Below are 24,930 nucleotides of genomic sequence, written 5' to 3' on the forward strand. Positions count from 1 at the left end.
CATGGCATCACATGATTGGTCGAGACCCAAAATCATCTTTTGGACTCTCCAGGATTCGTTCGAGGGCGTTCGGCTCGGGGGACAATATTCACGAAATTTAATGATCCGATACGGCGTGTTTGTAGCAGTTTTTTCAGTCATGTGACTGTGATAACTGTTTTATTTTGTGTTTAAAGAACTATCAAGTATCGTATTTCAACTGTCGGTACGAAGTCATGCGAAGTCTGTAACAAAAGTCACGCAAAACGCCTACTCTACTAACACAGAAATAGTGTGACAGGAAATTCAGTAGCCTGCAAAGCAAGTGTTTCCGTGAAGATTTCTGCTTTCTGTATTTTAGATGCGCGCGAAAGCGAAAACACTGCGCAGGCGAAGGAGAGTTTACGGTTTTCACGCAACGCTTGGGGGGCGGGGGAGGGTTAAAATTCCGACTAAAACGACAAAAAAACCTTTGGCGCCATACATACGTATGTAGCTTATGTAGTATGATTTTTAAAGACGGCCTCCAAGAATAGCAGCCTGTATTGTTTTAAATTTTATTATTTTATAATTGTTATCGGCCTCTTTCCGTCTCTTGAGTTGATGGGATGCGCCTTGTTGCAGAACTACGTCTGTGGTGACTATATATGGCAATCACTGCCTAAGTACAGTTGACGCAGATGAAACTACGAAAGCCGAGACTTCCGACTTCTAATTTCGACTTCGGACTTCGGACTTCTGACTTCCGACTTCCGACTTCCGACTTCCAACTCTTTTTTTAAAATTTTTAATTTTTGATTTTTTTTTAATTTTTAATTTTTTTTTTTTTAGTTAACTCTCGTGAGCAGCACACAGCAACAGATTTTGCAACTTCTTTATTATCTCCTACCGGTTTCGTCTGATAACACAGACTTCGTCAGTGAGTTAGAACAAGACACTGCGGGAACATATTTTATACCTAATCATTGTAGTACAAATCACGTTCCAACAAGGGTGTGAACAGCGAAAAAACACCCAAAAAGCATTCCTTGCAGTATATGACGGAAATCCTGCGTGACGCTGAAAATGCGCAATGTTTAATTTTGGGGCTCACGGATTTAACGTTAAATCTTAACGTTAAATCTTTAATAGAAAAAGCTACCTCCAAAGACACGGGGCCGCAATGGGTACAAAGATGGCAGTATCCTTTGCCAATATTTTCATGGCAGAGATCGAAACAGAAATAATTGGCCGTAGTGCTACAAAACCGCTTACATGGAAGAGATACATCACGGATGATGCCTTCTCTCTATGGAACGTAAGCAAAAATGAAATCCAAACTTTTATAGAGCTAGCCAACAACTATCATGCGACCATAAAATTCACGGCTGAAATTTCAGATATTGAAATCACTTTCCTTGACACATGTGTATTCAAGGGCGAAAGTTAAAAAAAGAATCAAAGCTTGACGTGCGCACGCACTTCGAACCGACAGAAACGTTCCCGTACACGCATTTTTCTTCTTGCCACCCTCCAGGCGTCAGGAAAGGCTTTATCAAAGGCGAAGCCTTAAGACTTCTCAGAACAAACTCTTCAAAAACAAAATTTGAAGAAAACATCACTCTATTCAAACAGAGACTACGCAACAGAGGTTACCCCGATAACCTTATAGATAAAACTCTCTCAGAAGTCAATTTCAGCGAAAGAATGTTGGCACCACCAAACAAACAAAAAACGCGCAAAAACATTTTGCCGTTTGTTACGTCACTAGAGTTTATTTCAAAAACAAAACTAAATAAAATTTTAAAAAAATTAAAACATCAGGGCTCCTGAAAACATAAAAAAATTAAAAAATTTAAAAAAAAAGTTGGAAGTCGGAAGTTGGAAGTTGGAAGTCGTAAGTCGGAAGACGGAAGTCGGACGTCGGAAGTCGGAAGTCGGAAGTCGGAATTCGGAAGTCAGAAGTCAGAAGTCGGAAGTTGGAAGTCGTAAGTCGTAAGTCGTAAGTCGGAAGTCAGAAGTCGGAAGTCGGAAGTCGGAAGTCGGAAGTCAGAAGTCCGAAGTCGGAAGTCGGAAGTCGGAAGTCCCTCCTCGGCTTTCGTATGAAACAGAGTCATACTGTGGTGTTTTAGCTATCCATCTACTTTAAGTAGATAGATAGTTGATAATGAAGTTAATAAGCTGATTGATACCGTGTATAAATAAAGTAAAGTTAAATTCTTAAATAGGGCAGTCCCCTCCCCCCCCCCCCCCCACCCCCGCCTCGGGACTGGACTCAGTACTACTGCATACTGAGCACTGCAAGGTCATTGGTCAGGGCCGGGCGAAAATTGGTGTGGAAGAAAGTTTTCATTTTTGTCCCGCTGACTTGTCCCGTGTCGTCTGTATGTAAGGGACTTAATTTTAAAAGCAACATCAACGGCAATCGTTGAGCGCCAAGGAATGTATAAATAAGGTTAGTAAGTTAAACTTCTTTTCAATTATTTCACTCGTTCAACTTGTACAATGTGGACTGACTATTGATGGAAACAGTGCTCAAAATCACGAGGAGATTGTAATTTGTTTACTTTCTAAAAAAAAAAAAAATCTAGAATTGGTCATTTCCTGTTGGTGTTTTGCAAAGGAAGGCGAACAAATGTGCCAAAATTATAACGCACGTGCAGAGCCTTTGGTTTGTACGTTGAGCGTATTTAATCTCAAAAGACTTTTTTCGCTGTTGCCATAGTGACTGTTTGGGCGATAATGATGCGAGCTCCCTTATCACGCTTATGTCCTAACGAGAGAGGACAATGGACGAGTGAGTGTAAAAAATCTCCTGCGATAATGAGTGGGAATTCGTTTCGGTGCGAACGCTTGACGCCGAAAGGCACAAACCACTCCCAGTCCTTTGTAGATGGTTCAATTTTACCATCCTAAATTTCTCCTTGGAATATCAATGCTTATTCAATCCCCGAGGTCATTCACCCAAGGTGAATTTCTTGATAAGTATCGAGACAAGATAGAAGAATTTGTTCTTTGATATTAGGGGTTAAAGGTCAACAGCCCGGGGATTTGCATTGCGACTGTTCTTCCTTGGGACTCAGTCTTTAAATGCTTCGTTTTACAGAAGCATCAAAATATTTACGTTTGTAGGTAAAGAAATCCTCAAGTTTTACAACAATTACGAGATAACTTCTGAAGAAAATATTCGTAAAGACCGCTTCAAAAAGTCCCCACCCCCAGCCGGAGGGGCCGGCTTGGTTCTGGGGGATGGTAACAATACAGTGCGCTGCTTCGTGAGCGGTGAAGAACATTCAGGGAAAGCCTGTGGCCGTTCCACAGACCTTTCGGCAGAAGAACGAGGTAGAGCATTGTTTCTTGGCTATCGGCGAGGAACAGGTGGAGCAAAGGCGGGTGCAAGGTTGGTTTTGGGAATAGGATCACGTTCATGGCCTGACTTTCAGATGGTAAACTCTAACCACTGAGATATGAAGACTGCTGGGTCTCGAGCATCCTAAACCATATATGTAAAGGTGGGTGTATGTGAACTGTGCAAGTCAAAATTTTGTATGCTCGAGGTCTTTTGTGCGAAACGAGAGAACAAGTACCGAGAGCGGGCGGGAAGATTTTCAAGTTACTGTAAAAACAACACGAAAGAGACAGGTTCAAAATAATTTAATCTGGAGAAAAATATGGGCGTATATGGTCCATTAAATTCCAGATACGTATCAAGAGGAGTAGTGTACAGTACAGACAGTAGTATCAAGGCTACCAAGTGTAGAGTCCCTCAGCCAGCTTTGGAACACTGGTCATCTCAACTACACAGTAGTCATAAATACATACATTCAATAACAATCCCACCCAACAAACCCATAATCATTTCACTGTGCGAATCAGAAAACCAGAACACTTTTAAGTTTACCCCCAGAAAAGCAAGACAACAAGTTTGCACGCGGCCGTGCAAGCAAAAGATGACTCCATCACCCAAGGTAACATTGATTCAGCTAGAAAGCCGATAATAGACCCATTCGACTAACACAATGTTGTACCCAAAAAAGCCTCAGCAATCAGCGAAACAAACTCCGCGTCACAGAGTCGACACACTGGTTCCTGACCTCTCTTGTAATCTAACCTCAGATGCGATTGGCTAACACAATTGACAGGTTTTCAATCCAATTCACGGTTATCTGATTCGCACAGCAAGTCTTTCTACGCCTTAATTTGAGTTTGGAGTAGACGATACCAACGACAAATTCTTTGATTAAGAAACGGAATAGGAATCGACGAATAAATTCGGTCTAGTTCAGGAAAAAAAAAAGGAGTTTACATATTGCCGAAATATGGACAGTTCGGAGTTGACTGGATTAAACAAAGCAACTCCACAACCTTTCTGGATTTGCTCTGCAGTCTACACAAGAGAAAAGTTTAAATACGTGACAATATTCTCTCAAACTCAAACTAGAGTAAAATTTAACCACCATGCTGAGATATACGTTATCAACTGCTGTTCTGTGAACTATCAACAAATCAATAGAGAAGCTTAGCACCGAAAAAGACTGCTTAATAAGGAAGCACCCTACACGGGGAAGCTCAGAAGCTGTCATGATCAAATAAGAAGACACAAAAAAAATACTCTTCCCAATCAGAGGACGGAGCAAAGGCAACAATAGGCATGCTTAGTAAAATTCCACTTAAAAATTACAATCTTAGTACACAAATCTACCGAATGTTAACACTAATGCAAACAAAAGAAAGTGCCTAAGAAAGCACAAAGCAACTTAAATAATATTAAAAACTATTGGCGTGGTTTTCGGACAACTAAGTCCTAGGTCATCCCAATTTACACAGAGGGGCTCAACGCAGACTTGGTACCCAAACATGTGAAAAGGTGGGCACTTCCCCTCGACATAGGTGCCGAGTAATGCTATGTCAACATGTCACAAAAGTTGTCTGAAAAGGACCTCGCATTACGTCAAGATAAGAAACCTTTCCTGAACAACATTTCAATCACACACAGTTGTCGAAAATTCTACACTGGAAGAATTCAGAAATATGACTTTCTACTTGTTTCAGGCACCATCTAGCATGTGTGCATTGCACAAAATTGTTCAAGCAAGCGTGGGTACCAAAGCCTGGCCATAGCACAGGGTAACAACTACAGTATCTGTTTTAAAACAGCTGCATGCAATAAAACTACAATCAAGTGAGTAATGGCTGCCACATGTTTTTCATTGAATCAGTTTTTCCTGACAGTGTCATAACAAGGTATTGGGGTTGGGGATCAAAGGGATGTGGTGGGAATCACAGGTAAACACCCTGGAGAACCTGGGGTCCACTTCTCAAAACCCCTAAAAAGGTTTCAGTCCCGAGAAGTAGTTTTCAAATCTGTTTTGTACTGCTTGAGGACAGTCTTTCATGCAAACTAGCCCAGTACGTTTGGTTCCCTAATCATGTGAAGTTGAAAATCAAATTTCTGGTAATGAACATCGTGCACGTTAAGTAGTTTTTTGGGCCTGAAATGTTCTTGGGAGTTTTGAGAAATGCACGCCTGGCATCACAAGGAATGACGGGTTCAAAACTGGACTGGGAAATTTTTAAAGGATCCGAATTTGGTGTAGAAAAAAACTGGTAATAGTAGTAAAATAGTAAACCTTGTAACAGCCTAGTCATGTACAATCTTGCGGCTGAAAATGCTTCTAAGCAATGCAGTGTCCAATAGAATTATCACAAAGATGCTCGGTGCTTTACTGGGCAAGAGATGCGTGAGTAGCAAGTACCAACAATACACCTGGCACGCCACAATACCATAATAGAATTTGGAATAATACACATCGGTGAATGGGTTCAACAGATACAAGAGGCTATGAGCAGAAGTCAGTTAACCAGATTGATGAGAACTTCATTTGTCACAGGCATCTATACATGTATCCTAGAAGAACTTTTTGGTTTTCAGCTGTAGTGCGTCTGCCTTCTTGGGGGTGGCGATTGACAACGACATATAGCATCGAGAATTTGCATCTGGGCACGCTGAGAAAAGAAAGAACGGATAGCATTTAGTCATTCTTCCATGACGTACGTCTTGTAAAAGAAGAGAGAACCGCATTTGACCTTTGTGTAAATATGGGCAAGAAGTCTAGTGTTAAGCTGAACCCAAGAGACAGCCACACGTCCCTACACACGACAGCCACCACTCTCATAAAACTCCTAAAACTGACAGAACAGGTGGAATGTTATGCTCTTTGCCCTAGCTGAAGCAAGGAATCTAACTTTTTATAGCTTAAAATATATTACGCTGCAGCCTCCGTTCTTTCTTAGCGGAGAGTAATCATTACTAAATTTACTTTCATCTGCACATTTTGAAAGTAACTTTATCGATAATAATCCTGGACCCAGTTGTTCAAAGCCCGATTAAAAGATTTTGTCCCTATGTTTTGCCTTAGATTTTTCTTTACCATTAGCTTAAAACAAGCCTTTGAAATCATTTTTAATGAGCGAGATGAAAACCTTGGTTAACTTATAATCGTGGATTAGAGTTAATCAGCTTTCAAACAACCCGGCCCTGGAAGACACAACGCATGTTGTTTACACTCACGTGATAACACAGTTACTTACCTGACCACTGGCAAAGCTTTCTTCAATAACTATGACAGCTTCCTTGGTTTCAGAAGTTTCATTACTTGATGCGACTTTTATACGCACTCCTGTTTGTTTTTGCAGTTCTTTCACCTACCAAGAACAAAAATATTATGCTCTTCACCAAAGTAACATTTCACCTCTTCAGGCGAGTGGCTGTAACCATTTTTCCATAAAAAAAGAACACATTTAAGTTGACTACCCTGCAAGGCAGAGCTGCAGCAATCCTTTGCCTACTTTTTCAAAATCTAAATGAAACCTGCAACTAACCCTTTAACCCCTAATATCAAAGAACAAACTCCTATCTTGCCTGTCTCAATACTTTTCTTATAAAAGTAATATTAAGAAGGGAGAAGCAATATTAAGAAAATTCATTCACCTTGGGTGATCATATCCTTAATTCTCATGACCTCAGGGGTTGAATAAGCCTTGATATTACAAGGAGAAATTTGATGCTGATCACTGTTAAGGCTTGAAGGGTTAATACCTCATTTCTCAGGTGTTACATCAAACTATTGCAACAAACATAATTGTAATTTCTCTTTCCAGGGGACATGTGATGATCACTATACTTACATTATGGCCTTCCCTGCCAATAAATCTTCCTATTACGTTGGGCTGGTCCTTGCTTCCACCCTTCAAAGGTATGAAAATTTCTGTTTTCAATTTTAGCTCACCAACATTCTCCCCCGAGTTGGTTTTATAACCTTCTTCGGCGAGTTTACAATAGACACAGTGTTGAGCCTGAAAAACAGAAGGAAAACGGACAAATTAAGATCAAGGTAAATTTCATCATCCACGTACAAAATAATACCTCTCTCTCCATATTCATAGGGTCACTTCAAAGTAAAGAGCACTTTCAGATTACATGTACATTGATCAACAAAGCAACTACACAGTCGCCTATTTACTAAGGATCACGGTATTTTGCAAAATGAAATGAAACAAACTCATGAATGAACTTGCAAAGTTGAAGATATCAACTGTCACACCAGTCTGATTTTTAACCCATTCCCTAAATATTCCTAGCTTTCATTTTATTTTGTTTCTTCTGTTTTGCAAAATAATAATATTATAACAAGCTTTTAATAGAGGATGGTTTCCATGTGATCAACAGCGATTGCAAGCAATCCTACATTCATATAAATATAAATCATTATTTTCTGTACAAGGTAAAGAAGTTCTATTTACGAAAGAAATTAATATTCATCTACTCAAACCTCCAAAGTCAACACCTGCAAACACCTTTCTAAAGCTACCACCATCAAAGCAATTTGGGTAGGCATTACAAAACCGTTTAACTAAGCCCTAATACCCTAACTGTGCTCCATACATTTCCTATAGTATTAGTTGGAAGAATTTGTTCAACGATCAAGGCATTTTAACCTTGGTAATTCTTTTCCTTTGTTTTCAAGATCTTTCTGTTGCCTCAAGGAGCAATTTTGTAAGGAGAAAAAATTGGGTAATTTTTAACGGCGTTGAAAATGGTGCAAGAGCTACAAAATTAATAATACTCACGAAGTACTGTTGCAAAGGTGTGCCGATGATCTCAATGTATCTCTCAGGAGCTTCGCGATCCTTGGGAAAGACATGGATTTTACTGGCTCCACTAAACTTCTTTATGTGGGCAAGGTTAGAGGCCTGTTTACCAATCAAAGGACCAGCAAATTTGGAGGGGAATGAAAGGTGAACTTTGACTTGCATCTGAAAACAAGGAAAAAGTAAATTAGAAATCCCCATTTCTTTACATTTAATAAAAGAAGCCCACAGTTATATCCAAGACTTGCACTGGTTTACTGTTGCACATGCAAAGGTATTACATGTCATGCACTGATTTAGAAATAAAAAAGATATCACTTTTTTGCTGTCTTTCCACATTACTGTGCACATTGCAAGCAGCCTAACCATTAGACATACCAGCTAACTCATACCCCCTTCCCCACTCCAACAAGACAGAAGGGAAGAAGGGAAGATGTAGCCGCTTCCCCTACATTTTTCCTGTGTGACAATGATTTCAAAAAAAAATTCCAGCTTTGCTAGATAACCTGTGACGTATTCTACAAGGTAAGGTTCATATTCTTGGAGCCTTTGACATACAAACCCATCTTTGATTAAACTCAAGATTGAAATTCATTGGATAAGTTCAGAAATTGTAAGTAGATCTGTGCATAGACCTAATTTAAAAATCGCCCAACTTACTTCATTCAGGGTTAAACTATTCTTTTGCTTCTTAAACTGAAAAACGAGGTTAGTTGGGCCTATTTGAATGCAAACAAGCCATTTTGTGTAGGGTCTATATGGTGGAACTTAACACTGCTGTCTTCCGTTGACATTTTATAATTTCTAACCAAAGAAAGGTGAAAAACATTTTCAGTCCAACATGGCTATCAGTGCACTCTAACCAAACTTCCCCAACTTCCCTGCTGAAAAGCAGCTTGCACTTATGAAAAATCCTATTGAAATCACCAGAGAAAAACCTTATAGGGGTGCATGTCCAAGGGTTAATGCCAAGTGTCACTTTAGAAAAATGTCTTAAATACGACAGCCATAAGCACACAAGACCTGCAGTATAAGAGTCATGTGTAAATACGCTTAGTTTAAGCGAGACAGCTCACCAGCTAGTTTTCAGGTATTACACATGAAAATAAGATTAAAAACAATTTTTTGGTTCAAAACAGTGGTTTCATGTATTTTGTAATAAATACTATTCTCAACTGAGATATTGATACTAAAGATAAACGGACAGAATTACCTGTGCAAGATGCATATACCCGTGGAAGCTGCTTCCAAATGCTCCTTGGAACCAGTTTGGAATGAAGGGATTGTTCTGCAATAATAATCAAAACACTTACATGTACTAAGATGTGGCTGACTTTTCTTTCCCAGAATTATAATCCCTGTTCCTACATTGTGACAACTGAGGAGTACTTTCCTTTGTGGCTGACCCAAAATCTACAGCAGTTCAGAAGAAAATATCTTTCCAATAACAAAAATGACCAGAACTATGAATCCCAATTTGTAAAAAAAAAAAAAGTGTCATTTTCATGAAAAAACAGTAACTGACTGAACCTTGCCAAGACATGGTGACAGCAAAGCCTGCCTAACTTGACGACAATGATTACAATAAAACAGTAAATGTAAAAGTCATTTATTTAATGTCAATACCACGGGCAGTGCTTGTGAAATCTCACGGCTCATGATAAAGTGTTTAACAATAATCCAGATCGAATTGAAATTTGACAAGTCCTGATACAAACAGAAATGTCTCTACTCACAGGTTGAGGACTTTGAGAGTGTGCTCCCATTGGAAGCCATGGCGCCTGCTGAGGTTGCATATAAAATTGTTGAGGATTTGGACGGCGATGCTGATGAGCCTGGAAAGTAAAACTCAATACAGTTACAAACCTGACAAGGATTTAACCATAACTGCAGATCATGATGTATACAGAGTTTACTGTTATATCAGGAAAATGCAAAGCACTAGGATAACTTTCAAAAGCAGAGGGAGTCAATGAAGAATTTCTCGTGGCCCACTTCTGCTGGTTTTTATCCACCACTGTAGCCAAAGTGTTAATCCTGAGGACCTGAGAGTTGTAAAACTTTACATTTGCATTGTAAGGGCTAAGTCATGGAAATATACAGAACCTTTTCTTAATATTCTTACAAATAACCTGCACACTAAATTATGAGCAAATTGTTGCGTAAAAAAAGAGAAACCCTTTTACCAGTTTTTATGGTACAGTCAACTCCCTTTATTGCAGACACCCTTGGGACCACAAGTTAGTATCCTCAAGAGCAAGAGTCCCTATTAAATAGCGAGAATTTATTTCAGTCAAACATCTGTAATCTATTTTTCCCAGGGACTTAGCTGCTCTCCGTTTTATCGGGGTATCTGTAATTGCGAGGTGTCCGCAAGGCAAGAGTTGACTGGAGTGGGAATGTTCTGACAGTTTTGGGAAATTCTTCACAAACTCCAAATCCCCACATCTTCCTAGAAAAAAATCCACCTAGACGGATACATGTTGGTGCCCAATTATTGGAAAACAAGTCAGCCAAATTCATTGAATCTGTTAAAAGAAAACTCAACTGAAACCAAGCCTCTTTCACGCCCAATTTTTTTTCAAATTTCTGGCTATTGGGCTTCTTAACATTGGCAAATATGGAGCAATAAAGACCAAACGATAGTGGTAGATACAAACCTGCCCCATGACATTATGAAGACAAGCGAAAGCTTTAGCGCTAACCAAACTTTCTGCTTCACTACATTTTGAAAGGGCTTCCTCTTCGGGTTGACTGAGCGAGGTTTCTTCATCTAGCGTTAACTGTTCTTGTGGGAGTTTATACTGTATTGTTATTACCCTGTCCATTTGATTTAAAGGGTTGTAGTCCTCCCTGTAAAACAAAATATAAAATAATTAAACTAGCATTCCAGCAAAAATTCACCAAGCCAATGCAACATGGCCTAAAATTTATTCCCAAAACATTTCACTGTATTTTTCTGGTGTCCAATTATCATTTCAGTGAAAATTCTATAAACAAGGGCAGTTGTTTTACTTAAAAGTTGTGTTCTTTCACTACCCTTTACACTGTACTGTTGCCTGCATCTTTAGAAATAGTGCCTGGAAAAGAATTTCACTAACCACCCACTCTCACAACAGGAATTAGAACTTTTTTCGCCAAAAGTTGACTTTTCAAGCACTTTTGAGGGACAAACTCGATTATTCAGGTTGCTACTCAGTAAAAAAGTGTGCATTTTTTTTTTTGTACAAACTTTTTTATAGACACCGTCATCTCAGGGAAACTTTGCTCTATAATGAAAGCAAATTACAGGAATTAAAGATCAGTCTTTAAGTTCAAGTTCAAGGTGTATAAGAAAATTTGACAGCGTGTTATCAGAGCTAACATATGCAGAACATTGCCTTTACATTAACAAGAAAGTATCTAAACGGCATACATGGAAAGACTAAAACATGAACGTGTCAAAAGAACTGATATGGGAAGAACTTACTTCAGTGCTCTAACTGAAGAAACTGTTGTTTTATCAGTAATCTGGATGAGATTGCAGTGGCCTTTTCCTGCAAGATCAAAGCAATAGTGTTGACAAAACAAACTTGACAATCTGCATGCAACAGTTTCCAGAGTTTGCTACAGGATCAAGTACATTACATGAAGGTCCTAACCTTACTTAGAAGAAAATACATTAGACACAAGAGCAAGCTTTTATACAGCTTGCTCCCATTACACATGAAGATGATGCAATTACTTACCGATCACTAGTCCAGCGACACAACTGTGAACCAAAATACGCATCTGGACCACTTGGCTACAAAACAGAAAACAGCAAATGGCGCTGAATGTACAAACACTACTTGGGGGGAGGGGGGCAGGGGGAGAGAAAGGGCTGCTACGAAAAATACTTTGAAAGGGAAGGAGAGGCATCAACAAACAATCACTACCACAAATCAGACTACCAGAAAACATGTTATTCTTTGTCCTCTTACAAGGCCTGTGGCCATCTTGACAGGTAATTTGTGGCCTTCCAGTGTTCCTTTACGTACACTTTTACTTTCAACATCAGATAACTATTCATCTCGTTTCCCCCGAAATAGTTTTTTTGGGCCATTTACTGTATTACAGATTAAAGTTGAATACAACATGAAACAAACAAGAACAAATATTTTTTTTTACTACAAAATGTTTTTTGGGGGAAATGATATTATTTTAGTGTCTGCTGGAAGTCTGTAGATTTGGGGGATCACAGAAAAGAAATATGTTTGAGTAGGACAGGAGAAGGTGGGTTGGCTGCCCAAAACATACATCCCCATACCTAGGCCCACAAGATAAATTATGAACACTCCCTTACCAATCAAGTAACCAGCTTACATTACGCCTACCTTCTCTTCGCAGGATCAGTCTCTGAACGCATTGTTCTGTGAATGCTAAGGTTAGCTTCAGTACATTGTGCTGGTGTTCCAACAATCTCTACAACCTAAACAGAAAGTAATGAAAGAGTTCCTCCAGTGCCCTACAAGACATACGGAAACTTGAGCCAAAAATGCAGAAAGGTTGCTTAAGTAGAGACGCTAGTTCTCCCAGTTTTGACCACACTGGTCACCATGGCAAGTAGAAAATAAAATTGTGATTAAACTCCTTCAAGAAAATATGACAATTCAACCAAGAAATGACTTATTAGTTTCATTCATGAACAATCTAATTAATATGAGGAATGCATGTCGGTCAAGTTTTTTTTTTCTCATTACAGCATGCATGATATATGAAAAGACTAAAATCAGTAGCCAGCACTGTAGACTTGAGCTTGAAACTTTCTACAGCTAATTACCCATTCAATAGTAAAAACTAGTAATAATCAAAGATTAGGGAGTGCATTCGATGGTCTAAATTCCAGGCTCTCTCTCCTTTGCCAAGTTGGTGAGGATGTCATCTTCCCCTGCAAAATCTGTGAGCCAGATATGCATCCCAAGATCCATTCATCCGTTGCTCGACTGTCCCATACAATCTCGACTCCAATCTGTATTAGGAGCAGGGTCCGAAATTAACTTTTTTAGGCAGGCGCCAAGAGGCGACTGAAATTTTTTTTTCAGTTGCCAAATGGAATCAAAGGCTCCTGTGAGCCAACTCGTGAATGCAGATGACACATAGTAATTGCAATTTAGACGGCTACGGAAACTTCCTCAAAAGCTAAAAGAAATTATATCTTTGCCCGATTATGTAACGAAAAATGACCATTCTTGTACTATTAAAATGATTGTCAAATTATTCTGTACAGATTGAATAAGCCGATTATTCTGATGCGCCGATTAAAAAATATCACGTGTTTTTTTTATTCAAAGTTTATAGGAGCACGCCATGTGCAGCTACGTCATGCAAATTCGTGTGATAGTCCGCGGGTACTGGATTTCGCGATCGGGCTAGTGGATTCTAACCATCACTTGCCCGATGGGCAAGTGAAGTTTTTTTGGGAATTAAAATTACAAAATTACTGTAGGGCAAGCCGATCTCACAAAGGGAAATATGTTCAACAAAGTATCGCATTACGATTCATGCCCGACATAAATGCGTGAAATTTTTCCTTTGGAGTTCAGTCCACGCAATCCTCAAGTAAAAATAATGAACTATGACAAGCTCTTGCTAAATAAGAATTATTTATCGACCGCGTCCTTTTGCTTTCCCATAAATTACCAGTTGTAAATTTCGAAAATGAAACATTTTTTCCCTTTGAAACCTCTATGAAAGCTGACAAGATCTTAAAAGTGTTCATTTCACCAGAAATTTGCATAATTTTGTTTACGACGTCAATGATGCGTGACATGGCACGTTCTGCTTTCGCGTGAAAACTGACAAATTAAATTATTTTTAATTCTTGAAAGAAACCGCACTTCGTAGAAAAAAACGAAAAAATCCTATAACTTTGCTCAGATTCAACGAAAAATCCCCATTCTTACACTAAAATGATTGTCAAATTATTCTCTACAGAATGAATGAGAGAATTCTGACGCGTCGTGAAACAAATTTTCACGTTTTTTTTTTTTCACTAATTGAGTTTACGACCCCGGACTTTCTGAAAAACTGAAAAAACTTGAAACTTTGCTCAGATTGAACGAAAAATCGCCATTCTTGCACTAAATGATCGTCAAATTATTCTCTACATATTGAATAAGAATTTCCTGATGCGCCATGAACAACAAATGTTCGTGTGTTTTTTTCCACTAATTGAATTTAAAACTCATTCACTGCGCACGCCCGAAAGTTAACGACAAAACCGACTGATCGACTGATCGACCAAGTCGAGAGTCAGCTATCGCTATAACTCGTTCATTGCGCATGCGCGCATTCACGAGTTAAAAATGAGGTTGCCAAAAAGCAGGAAAAAAAAAGTGTCAATAAAATTTTTCCTTCGCAGCGAAACACAAACCAAAATTTTGGGTTGCCAGATGGAAAATTCTGGTCGCCAATCTATCTTTTAAGAATTAGAACGAAGAGAACGCGTTTGCCGGGGGCCGCAATGGCGATTTATACACCTACCACTGAAAAACCACGACGAACGAATTGAATGCCAGCTATATACGCAGCTGCTAAATGTTTTAAGTCAACTTACCTTTTCTTGTCTCTACCTTTTGGAGAAGAAATATACCCGATTTAAAACAAAACTGCCGGTTGGTTCTTTGCTCTATGTTTAAAAAGATCTTTCCTTTCGCGTTCTGTTCTGTCAAGACGATCGACGGATCGCCATGTTGTTCGCACCAGGCCACAACCGTGCAGCATTTCTCGTTCAAAAAACATGGCGGCGAAGCTTCGCACTGCTCGAGCAGTGAAGCGTTGTGATAGATTTATAATAATAGGAAAATCGGTTTTATACTTTAAAAGTAGTGGAAAGGTAAAAAGCAAGTGACCAATTGGCGGGCGGCTTTGAATTTTATTTTTATCGATTTGGCTGAAAATCAAAGTTATTGTTTGTATAATGATCGTGGCATGAAAGAGTTAATCGCCCGCTGGCGACTAGTTGTGAAATTCTGGTCGCCAGTGCAAATTTTTTAGTCGCATTGGCGACCAGGAAAGCGCAATTTCGGACCCTGATTAGGAGTAGATTCTTTCTGCGTCGAACACAGTCAAGTCTTGCCAAGCACATTGGATGTTTCCAATGTAGCCACTTGGACAAATAATGTGGAAGAATTTACACTAAGATTTGATAGAAATGAATCAAAGAGATGAAAAGAGCTGCCAACTCCAAACCTTTTCCAAGGGACTCTTGTCATCCTTCTTGTGTACAGTGATGCTGAAAAAATTAAAGATGTTATTCAATACTAAAATAAAAGTTCAAGCAAGGAGGAGGATAAGCAGTTGAATTGCCAAGGGTATGTTTTGTCTTGTATTACAATGTGTCACTGAGAAAAAAGAATATATTGGTAACCATAATTTCATATCTGGGATTAAAATGTCACCAAAAGGTTTGGCAGTGTAAAATTATTATCTTGAGTTAAGGACAGGAACGTATTGTAAGTTGTTTTGTTGCAGTGGGACATTTTCAAGTGTGTAAGTGCAAAACAGTTTCAAAATAATTTACAGCTGCATAATCAAAAGGTATTCAAGTCAAATCTTTGCACTAGGAACAAGCCGTTCCTTGGTGAAATTTGTGCTGCAAATTCGACATACTTCTGCAGACTTTATGCACTAATACATTGTATCTTTAAATTTTTGTTTATACTGCAAAGCCACATTCTTAAAAATTGTTGAGACATATCTCCTATAATTTAAGAAAAAATATCATGCACTTACTCTGTTCCTGTTCTATCAGTAAGATCTTTGATTTTCTTTCCCTCTTTTCCAATAATGGCGCCTACCATGGTGGGTGGTACAAGAACTCTGACAAAAATACAACAACAAACTTGCACATTACTCCATCTTTTTAGCAGCTTTAAGGGACCATGTAAACTGTTTTAAGCATTACTTTTAAAATGAAAAACACACTGCAATCACAGATGTATAAACCTCAAAATAAACCTAATGGGCAAGGTCTTGTTCCAGTGTTTTACCTGGGTTTCAAAAGATATGTGCCCATCCAAATTGGCCTGTTGTGACTGCTTCAAAAAACTGCCAATTGATGAGTTTGGGAATTGTATTCAGAGACTAAAGTGTGAGTTGTCTATTTGTACAACACACGGGGTTGTTTATTACCAATAATTATTACATGTAATTTTGTGATCTACTGAAAAATTGTGTAGCTCTAAAGGGGTTAAAGTCACTAAGAGTGCACCCTTTGCATGCTCAACCTTAGTGAAACAAATGGGCAGGAAAGAAAGTGATCTGAAGATAACTTTTTACAAACTGAAAACTGAAACTAATGTTGTGTGAAATTGGCCGAATTTTGTGATCTGATGGATCCATCTGATGGATCTTCTCTGGTTTAAAAAGAGAACCAAGAAACATCCACGTGGCCCCAGTTGTTCAAGAGTGGATAACTTTATCCGGCAGATAAAATGTATTGTTTGGAGTATATTTTATCTGCTGGATAGGAATTTATCACTGAATAGAGTTATCCCCTCTTTGAACAACTGGGACCTGGTTGACACTACAGCTATACTTCAGGGCATAAAAACAATTGATGCACATACTAATCAATTCATTCATTTACAGACCAAAATTTGATAAGCCATGATACTAGACAATATTATAATTATGAAGTCTTTGTGGCAACACATGTATGCCTGTACCTGATAAAGTAATCATGATTTTCTTTATGCTGTCTGTTGCGGGCTGGTCGTTGTTTCCCTGATCTTGACCCATTTCTTCTTCCATTGTCAGGAGACTGAGAGTTCCTTACATCTGACAATTCATCATCTCCCATGTAAGAGAACTAACAAAATCCTCCAGTCAGCATGCATGTATTCATAGAGCAAACCCATTGGTAATCCGTTCTTTAGTTAAACCCAGGTAATTTACCATTTGCACACCAATTTGATAATCTGCCAGTGTTAATCAAGGACTCTAGGCTCAAATGTAATATCTAACCCAAGACCTGGTGAGAGCTCAGATAGCACATATCAATATTCACACTATGCCAACATTACATAACTCACAGATCACAATGGCAATTTAAACAGCAGCTTTTCCTCATACCCATAAAGTTTAAATTTTTACCTGAAGATAAGATTTGAATGATTTTGATAAAACATTTTTGGCCAGGGAACTAAGATGACTTTTCTCACTTCGATTTAAAGTCATGACTTAAAATATGCCATTTATTTAGAGTGCTAGGATACCAAAGTGCCTACAAAATATGTAACCAAGATAATTTAAAAGATGGAGAGCAGAAAAAATAAAAACTTAAAAAAATCCACCATGTAAAGAAAGGTATTTCTTTCACCATGTCAGATGGCCAAATACTTAATAGAAAAGGGCTTAACAAATGATGGACAGATTTTACAAAATTTTGTCTCAAATAAACAGTATTACTTTGCACAGCTACTGTTTCAACTTGTAACACATTCAAATGTCTACCAACTCTTCAAACTAAAAACAACCAGTCACTTCCTGTTCCATGTTAAGAAATGCAGCGCAATGTCACTACGGCCCAAGCTTACCCTAGCCATCAGTTGTCCAAAAATATTCCGAGAAAAAATGTTAGTTAGTGTCACACAAAGAATCAAAACCTCAATCAACTGTTGCTTCAGAGTGAGTGATATTTTAACATGTGTCTAAAGTTCGAGTAGTAAATATTTAATGCATTATTGTCTTCACATCTGTGACTGACTTGGCTCTGAAGACTAACAACTTCCTCTCAAGCTTGTTAAGGGAACCTCGAGTGACTCTGTTAATTTACTGTAACCGTGCAACACAATGATCATGCAGGAATAAGCCTGACATCAGATTGCTCTTTCATTTTCAACAATTCACATAGAGAAACCAAAACTTATCAATATTTTATGCTTTCCAATAAAATTCACAGAAGTAACTTGGAAAAAGGGAACATCAAACTTCTCAAGTCAAATTTAACAACAAAAAAAATACACACTTTGTAAGACATGTTTTTCATCTATAGCTTCTTATCGTATATCTTCAGCCCATTATGTTTTACATAGCAAGGTTTCAGTGCTGGTTGTAAAGAAAGTTATCATTCAAAATTAAGGTCACATTTTCTAATGAGCAGCATTACTTGACAGTTCACCCAAGTTTCAAGTCAAGAGTTACATGAAAGAAAACTTGATTCCTTAAACTATTTCAAAAAAGACAGATTTTCAGGCTAAATAGTGACAGTTGGATGCTCTTATTTAGACTTGTTTATTCCTCACAACAGGTGATTCATGGTGGCTACATTTTTGAAAGGGAGTGAACAAGATAAACAAGGGAACAATGTACATATCAAATGGACACAACTGAGCTTGATTTAGTAACAAGAGAAGAAAAAAAAGACAGATTTGATCAGCACTTAAACATCTGAAATTAATTTCAGTTAGCAGAAATTAAAAAAAAAAAAAGCAATGAATTGAAACAAGACTAAGAGTGAACAATGAAAAGTTCACAGGTGTCTTAGACACTTCTAGAACAATGAAACACTGGTGAATAATTAACTAAAAAATCTTAATTAAGACACATTTCATAGATCAACATTAGTTTAACTTGAGGTCATCTTGAATAGACATGCAATATATTGGTGCTAAAGCCATGATAAAGTCAGCTAGCTTCAAAGGAAGTTTCGGACTTCTTTTCAGACCACTAAAACAAGTTAAATCAAACCAGCATGGTAAAAAGAATGCGATAAAAAATAAAAATCTACAAATTGGCTAATTACTCCATTATTAAACAAAACAGTTTATAATCACTGAACAGTTAAGCTGGAAGCAAAGTTTGATTCTGGGAGTTCATTGGTGAAGTTGCAATGATGATAAAAACAGACAGTTCCATTGTCATACCAATAGGGGCAAATTCAAATAACATCAAATGTAACCAGTTTAAAAAGCCTTACTACTATAATCATTATTATAATTTTCAATGCAGCTGCTCTGCTGAAGAACATAAAATGATAACAGATATTTGGACTGCAAAACCTTGACAACCATTATTTATTTACTATCTCCTCCAAGCTAAGGATTAGTTACAATTCAAGTAATTCTAACTAACATAATCAAACATCACTTATCTCAATTCCACAAGCTGCAACTTACCCTTGGTAGACAAAAAAAAAACAGACAAAGCTAGAAGCTTGACATTTTTTGCAAAGAAAAAAATCTGACTTCTCATATCGTTCTTAAGATCATGCACTTGTAAAAGAACATACCATTAAAACAAGAAAAGAATCAAATGCTGATTTCCCCCACTAAGAATGAAGCTGCATCCATATCTGTGGCTCCTTTGATTGGACATGAGTACTTAGCAATTAATCCACGAGCGCGGGTTGGATATGAGATGAGAGATAGCCAACGACGCGCGTAGCGCCGAGTTGGAAATAATCATCTCATATCCAACAAGCGCAAGTGGAATAATTGTTTTATTAAAAACAATCAATAAATATGCAAGATATTACTGATTTCGCTGTGCAAGAACACTAACCAGAAGACAATTTAATGATCGCCATTTCTTGGCATGGTATAGTGGCTCATATACCATGGCCGCTAAGCCAATCAAATCCCTCGAATTGCATTATAAAATGATTCAGTTTTTAATAAAACCCTTTACCTAACAACAATGAATGGTTGATAACATACTGCCAGCATTGACTGGAGACTCCATATACCATTAAATTCTATTCTGACTACAAGACCAGGGCTTACATCTTATTTAAATGACTACATGTATTTCAGGGCATTATTTTCAGGGCAGTTGTGTTTTGAAAGAAGGGAGATGTGGAAACAAGCTTAAGACAGCGTGAAACACTAAGTTAACAGCCTAAAATGGTCAGCACTCAAGGTCTATGGGCTTACATATTACCATAGGCTTATCATCAGAATTATATCATCTATATTATATACTCTTTCATTTGCACTGCGTGTACATACATGTTTCATATCTATTCATTTATTTATTCTTCAAGGGTACATTATGAACTCAGAACACAACTAGAGCCCAGTTGGTTTGATAGCTCAGTTGGTAGAGCACTGCACCAGCATCGCAGAGGTCATGGATTCAAATCCTGCTCAAGGCCAAATTTTTCAGGCTTTTTCGCAACAGTCTGGCTGTATTAAAATAGAAAACTGCGAGAATCTTTTCTTCTATATAATCTTTCAACCGCAGTGCATATAAATGTTTCATATCAGAATTATCTCTGCAAGTTCTGGGGGACTTGTCGTTAAGCAGGTTTAATTTTAGAATGGCTTACATTCGGAATTCTACAGTAACATACAGAGCCAGTACAAAACAAAACTGAAAAAGTCCCATAACAGGGTTCAAATAAAATATCACATTTTTAAATTGATGCAGGCTTCAATAAATTAATGCACAATTCAGCAAGTACACTATACACTATCAGCAATCCATCACGCCTAAATGCGCCACCATTATAACAACGCTGTCAAACCACAAATACCATGTCGCTATCACTGCCTGAGGAACAGACACCATTCAGTCAACTCCTGCCTTGCAGACACCTCGCTATTGAGGAATTTGAAGTCCCAAAACACATGAATTACCAAAAATGATCACCCTTACAGATATTTGCTGTTGTGGACACTGAATAATTAAGGTCCCACAGGAGTCCAATTTAGTAAGAGTTGACTGTTTTGTGCCAACACATAAATCAGCTTTCCCCAAAACTACAACTGAGGTATGGTTGCAGAAAAATCATGTGAAAAACATAACGCCACTCAGATCTGAAAAGAGTGATTCCAATGAGCCTTTAATATCTAATTAAATGGTAATAGTATCTGAAACAAAAACTGAAGACAAATCCCAAATTTTACTTTGCCAAAGGTAATTCAACAAAGCAGTACCACTACCTAAAACACGAATGGTCTCACTACAGAGAAAATTGACACAAATGGTCAAACCTATATCTGGTCAGACAACAGATTATTGAACAGGTAAAGGACCGACTTTAATAGTGTGTACACCAGGTATGGCTACCTTTAGTCTAGGAGAAACCAGCCCACAAGGAAAACAGGTAGTAAACTAATCCTACCATGCCTGCCGTCTTTAAGTCACTTTTGAGACAAACTCAGCATACCAGTAACTAACCAAATTCACTACATTTTGTGTCTATATCCACAATATCCAGCTTCTACTAACAACCCTGGTGAGCTCCAATGGTTAAAATTAATCTTGCACGCATGTATGAAATGCACAAACCTGATTAAGCCATTTCCGGGTTCCTTTGAACCACGTTATGAAAGCAATCAAGGCTGTGTTCATAGCTTTTTGTTACGAAAATTAGTTTTCATTTAAGCAAAACGAATTTTCACATGAAAATTGAAGTTCAAAGCAACTTGCAACTGGTCTATTCGTTACTTTTCAACCGCTATATAGCAACAGCATAAAAAAATCTGTTTCCTCCTAATGTCTCTACCTAACTAACTGGGCCTTGTAGAATTTTCTCTTCTGATGAGTTGGTCTGCAATTTTGACTGAACTGTAAACAAATTCAACCAATCAGAATGGTAGTTGATGATTTTGTCTGTCACAAAGGCTACTGCAGATCTGGCAACTAACACTCTTAACAGGGACATAAAATTACCTACAAAATGCTATCTTGACCAAATAATTACTCTATCCATTTCTATAATTGCATGGACACGCTGACAAAACAGGTCACACCAACATAGTTCTTGACAGACTTTCCCTACCCACCCACTCACCCTATACAATATTCTACCTTCCGTTAATATGTCATGGGTAGTACATTGTCAGTAGTAAAAGTCCAAGAAAGTTGGTAATATGTGATAGAGGAAACATAAGTGGTTAGACGAACTATGAAACTGCCACAATGTTTCTCTCAAATTTTTCACCATCACTTCTGTTTCAAAAACATTGATACTCACTATATTTCCAGTGTAGTCAATCTTGTTCCAAAAGCCACAGTTACAAATCAATATCATTTGGGTTTGTATTATTATTTTAGCAGAACCATATGCCAAAAATAACATGACCTTCAATCCTGATAAACTTCCTTTGACCTCCCAGAAATAGACAGGGTTTTAAATATTGTTAATTTTGTCGTCTTGCTTAGTATCTGGCTCCAAATAGTGCTGCAGGCATCATTCTTTCCAGTCGACATTTTTCACTCTCTCTTAAGGGTAACGGAACCATGGTACCTATGCTCTACAAGCAATGGTTTTGTGGTCGCTCGACATGCTGGTGGGTGAAAAAGTAACCCTTGCAAACATTAGTCTGAATTTCCTTTTGTCGTGCGTATTGTCACGTCATCACTAGAGAGATTTAGCATTTAGGGCATATGGCAAGCATGAGATTTGCGTTAATGTTTTCTTGAAAAAATTAGTACCCAGATGAGAACAATGCAAAATAATTCTGACCCTTTTTTAATGTTCACACAAAACTACTCAATTTTACTGAGAAACTGAGGGTTAACACGGTCACGTGGTCATTTCTGCCATTTGCCGTTTGAAGAAAATGTAATTCTAGGTCTCGCAACCGTCCCCCTTTTCCTGCGAGTTTAAACATATCTTGACAATGCTGTGAAAATAAAGCACTTTGGCCGCTACCACTCCTTTTTTCTCGTCACGGTTGACGACAAAGAAAAACTGGACATTTTCTAATTTTCCTGTCCAGTAATATTCAACGATGACCATCTCACATCACCCTGTCTGAATGCACAGCATCAACTCATGGGACGTCATTCACAAACTTACATGCAATGCAGTACGAGACTACGAGTTAGTTATAGTCTCTGTACTTGGTGGCAATCCTAGCTTCTGCTGACCAGTTGGTGGTTATATAGGACCATTACAAGCCACTAATTCATGTTTTCACCTGACTATTATTGATACTGATTTGTCTGCTACATGGTTAACTAAGCTAGTATGACCTAGACCCTTCAAGAGCTGCTTATAATGGATTAGATTTATATTGGCATGCATTGTCTATGAAGTCTATGAATGAGTAGAATAACTACTATTACTAATCAAAAATTACAAAGTCAGGCAGCAAGATTTGTAACTGCACAGCTACGGGATGAATCGTTCACAACTACATCTACCATCCTCAGGCAATTATGCTCATTCTCGCCAATCCTGTAATCAATGTGGCCAGAGTTACCACATTTAATAGCAGAGTAAACTACTCCAAATATGCCCCAAAAACATCTACAAAAATAGGATAGCCCAAGATAAAATTTTACCCCTCAAAACTACACATTACATATACCCCAATGTACCACCGACTGCAAAACCACCACATTTAATCGCTAAACGCCACGTGTTAGTAATGAAACATCATGAATTTTTATGTATCACAACAAGTCAAGTCTAGACAATATTCCATCTTATCTTTGTTTTGTATTGTGATGCACGCCACCATGCATGCATTAGGAACATCACAAATAAAGCAAACTGAGGTAGAAGAAAGCAGTCTTTGAAGTTAAAACACAGGTACCTGATTTCCTACTTGTTCCAAACCTGGTCCAACGGCCCTAGACACCAAACCAAAGCAAACCAGAGTCAGGCACGTGACTCTCAACAGCAAAAGATTGTAAACTAACAATATTAAAGTAACAAACTGAGATAAAGGAAACTTTTACACAATGCACTACTTATGCAAATGACGCCATACGTGTACAGAAACAAAATGTTTGAAGAGGCACGGAAAACCACTTTGTTTTTGCTACACAAATGGGGTATATGCGGGCCTTTGATAGGTAAACTTAACTGCTATCGTCTCCAAGGCAAAACTTCCAAACTATATCCAACAGGTAATGCAAATCAAAGGCAAATGGCAGGGATGTACAAGGCTAATAATTGCTTTATAGTTGTGTGTGTTTTAAATGTACCTTGTATTTGTGGCACACATTACCAAACCGGTTTCATACAGTGACGCGAAAGAACCAGACAGAAAAAAAAGAGGACAAAGGGATGAACTTTCTAGTGTATTGACATATAACATAGGTCACAAAAAGTAAAGATAAACACACACGGCGTTTTTATCTACACATAAAAAAAACTATACGTCCAGACTATTATTTACACAAAAACCTCTGAGCACCCAAGTGTTACAAGCTGACTTGACCTTAAAGTATATTCGGTAATATCTCCAAAAAAACAACTTATCGATTGAAGGAAAGACTTTACAACGACGGCTGCGCTTAAATGTCTATAAGTAAGCAGCTACATAACACATTAAATATTGTTTAGTCTCCGCTGAATGCAAATAACGCTAGTGGTAGGTTATTTAAAAAGCATTCCACTTTAAACACACATATAGACGGAAATAGCTTACCCTTGTGGCTCTTCACGTCCGGAGTAGTCCATGACAAAGGCTATTTTTAGCTGAAAGGTCAGGGAAAGCCCCGCAAAATTACGGTTAGTCACGTGACCGACAAAGAAATGACAACATGTAAACAAGAACTTCAGCACGTGCAATCACACGTGCAAATTAGGTTTTTCGAGGCAACTTCCGCCATAACGAGGTAGCTTTATTTTTGCTCTTCTTGCTACTTTAGATATAAGTAACGAAGGCACCAAAGTTTGGCTAAACAATTAATTTTCCTTGACAGGAGTCTAAATTTTCGTCCTGCAAAAAAAGCAAATCGGAACAATATCGCTGTCACTTAGAAATAAATGTATCTACACTGTATTGTCAAACTCTAACAACGATAACATTTTAACCTTAGCTAGAGTGCTTTATAGTCCACGCATCACACAAATTTTAACCAAAACAGGAAACTTTGTTTTGTTTTAAATAC

The 24,930-nt window shown here is 38.0% G+C and overlaps 1 protein-coding gene across 8 annotated transcripts in view; it reads right to left on the reverse strand.

The window, feature by feature from the left end:
• Positions 1-3,996: 3,996 nt before the first annotated feature.
• Positions 3,997-24,930, reverse strand: part of LOC146474098 (insulin-like growth factor 2 mRNA-binding protein 1) — a 30,591-nt gene continuing 9,657 nt past the window's right edge. For 5 of the 8 annotated variants that reach the window (XM_085117364.1, XM_085117365.1, XM_085117362.1 and 2 more), the window contains 15 exons: positions 24,465-24,514; positions 23,625-23,661; positions 16,800-16,942; positions 15,865-15,951; positions 15,322-15,364; positions 12,465-12,559; positions 11,838-11,893; positions 11,579-11,645; positions 10,770-10,962; positions 9,846-9,944; positions 9,323-9,397; positions 8,089-8,274; positions 7,147-7,314; positions 6,550-6,663; positions 3,997-5,964 (listed from right to left, as the gene is read on the reverse strand). In XM_085117364.1, the coding sequence (XP_084973490.1) occupies positions 5,887-5,964; positions 6,550-6,663; positions 7,147-7,314; positions 8,089-8,274; positions 9,323-9,397; positions 9,846-9,944; positions 10,770-10,962; positions 11,579-11,645; positions 11,838-11,893; positions 12,465-12,559; positions 15,322-15,364; positions 15,865-15,951; positions 16,800-16,942; positions 23,625-23,661; positions 24,465-24,496 (1,473 nt within the window). In that variant the 5' untranslated portion in view covers positions 24,497-24,514 and the 3' untranslated portion in view covers positions 3,997-5,886. Of the gene's footprint in view, positions 5,965-6,549; positions 6,664-7,146; positions 7,315-8,088; positions 8,275-9,322; positions 9,398-9,845; positions 9,945-10,769; positions 10,963-11,578; positions 11,646-11,837; positions 11,894-12,464; positions 12,560-15,321; positions 15,365-15,864; positions 15,952-16,799; positions 16,943-17,226; positions 17,628-17,669; positions 17,694-23,624; positions 23,662-24,464; positions 24,515-24,930 lie in introns of those variants that run through there. The other 3 variants (XM_085117367.1, XM_085117368.1, XM_085117360.1) reach the window with 3 other exon arrangements.

Source organism: Pavona decussata, unplaced genomic scaffold (genome assembly GCF_977016875.1).
Source record: "Pavona decussata unplaced genomic scaffold, jaPavDecu1.1 SCAFFOLD_91, whole genome shotgun sequence".
In the NCBI taxonomy this organism is placed as follows: domain Eukaryota; kingdom Metazoa; phylum Cnidaria; class Anthozoa; order Scleractinia; family Agariciidae; genus Pavona; species Pavona decussata.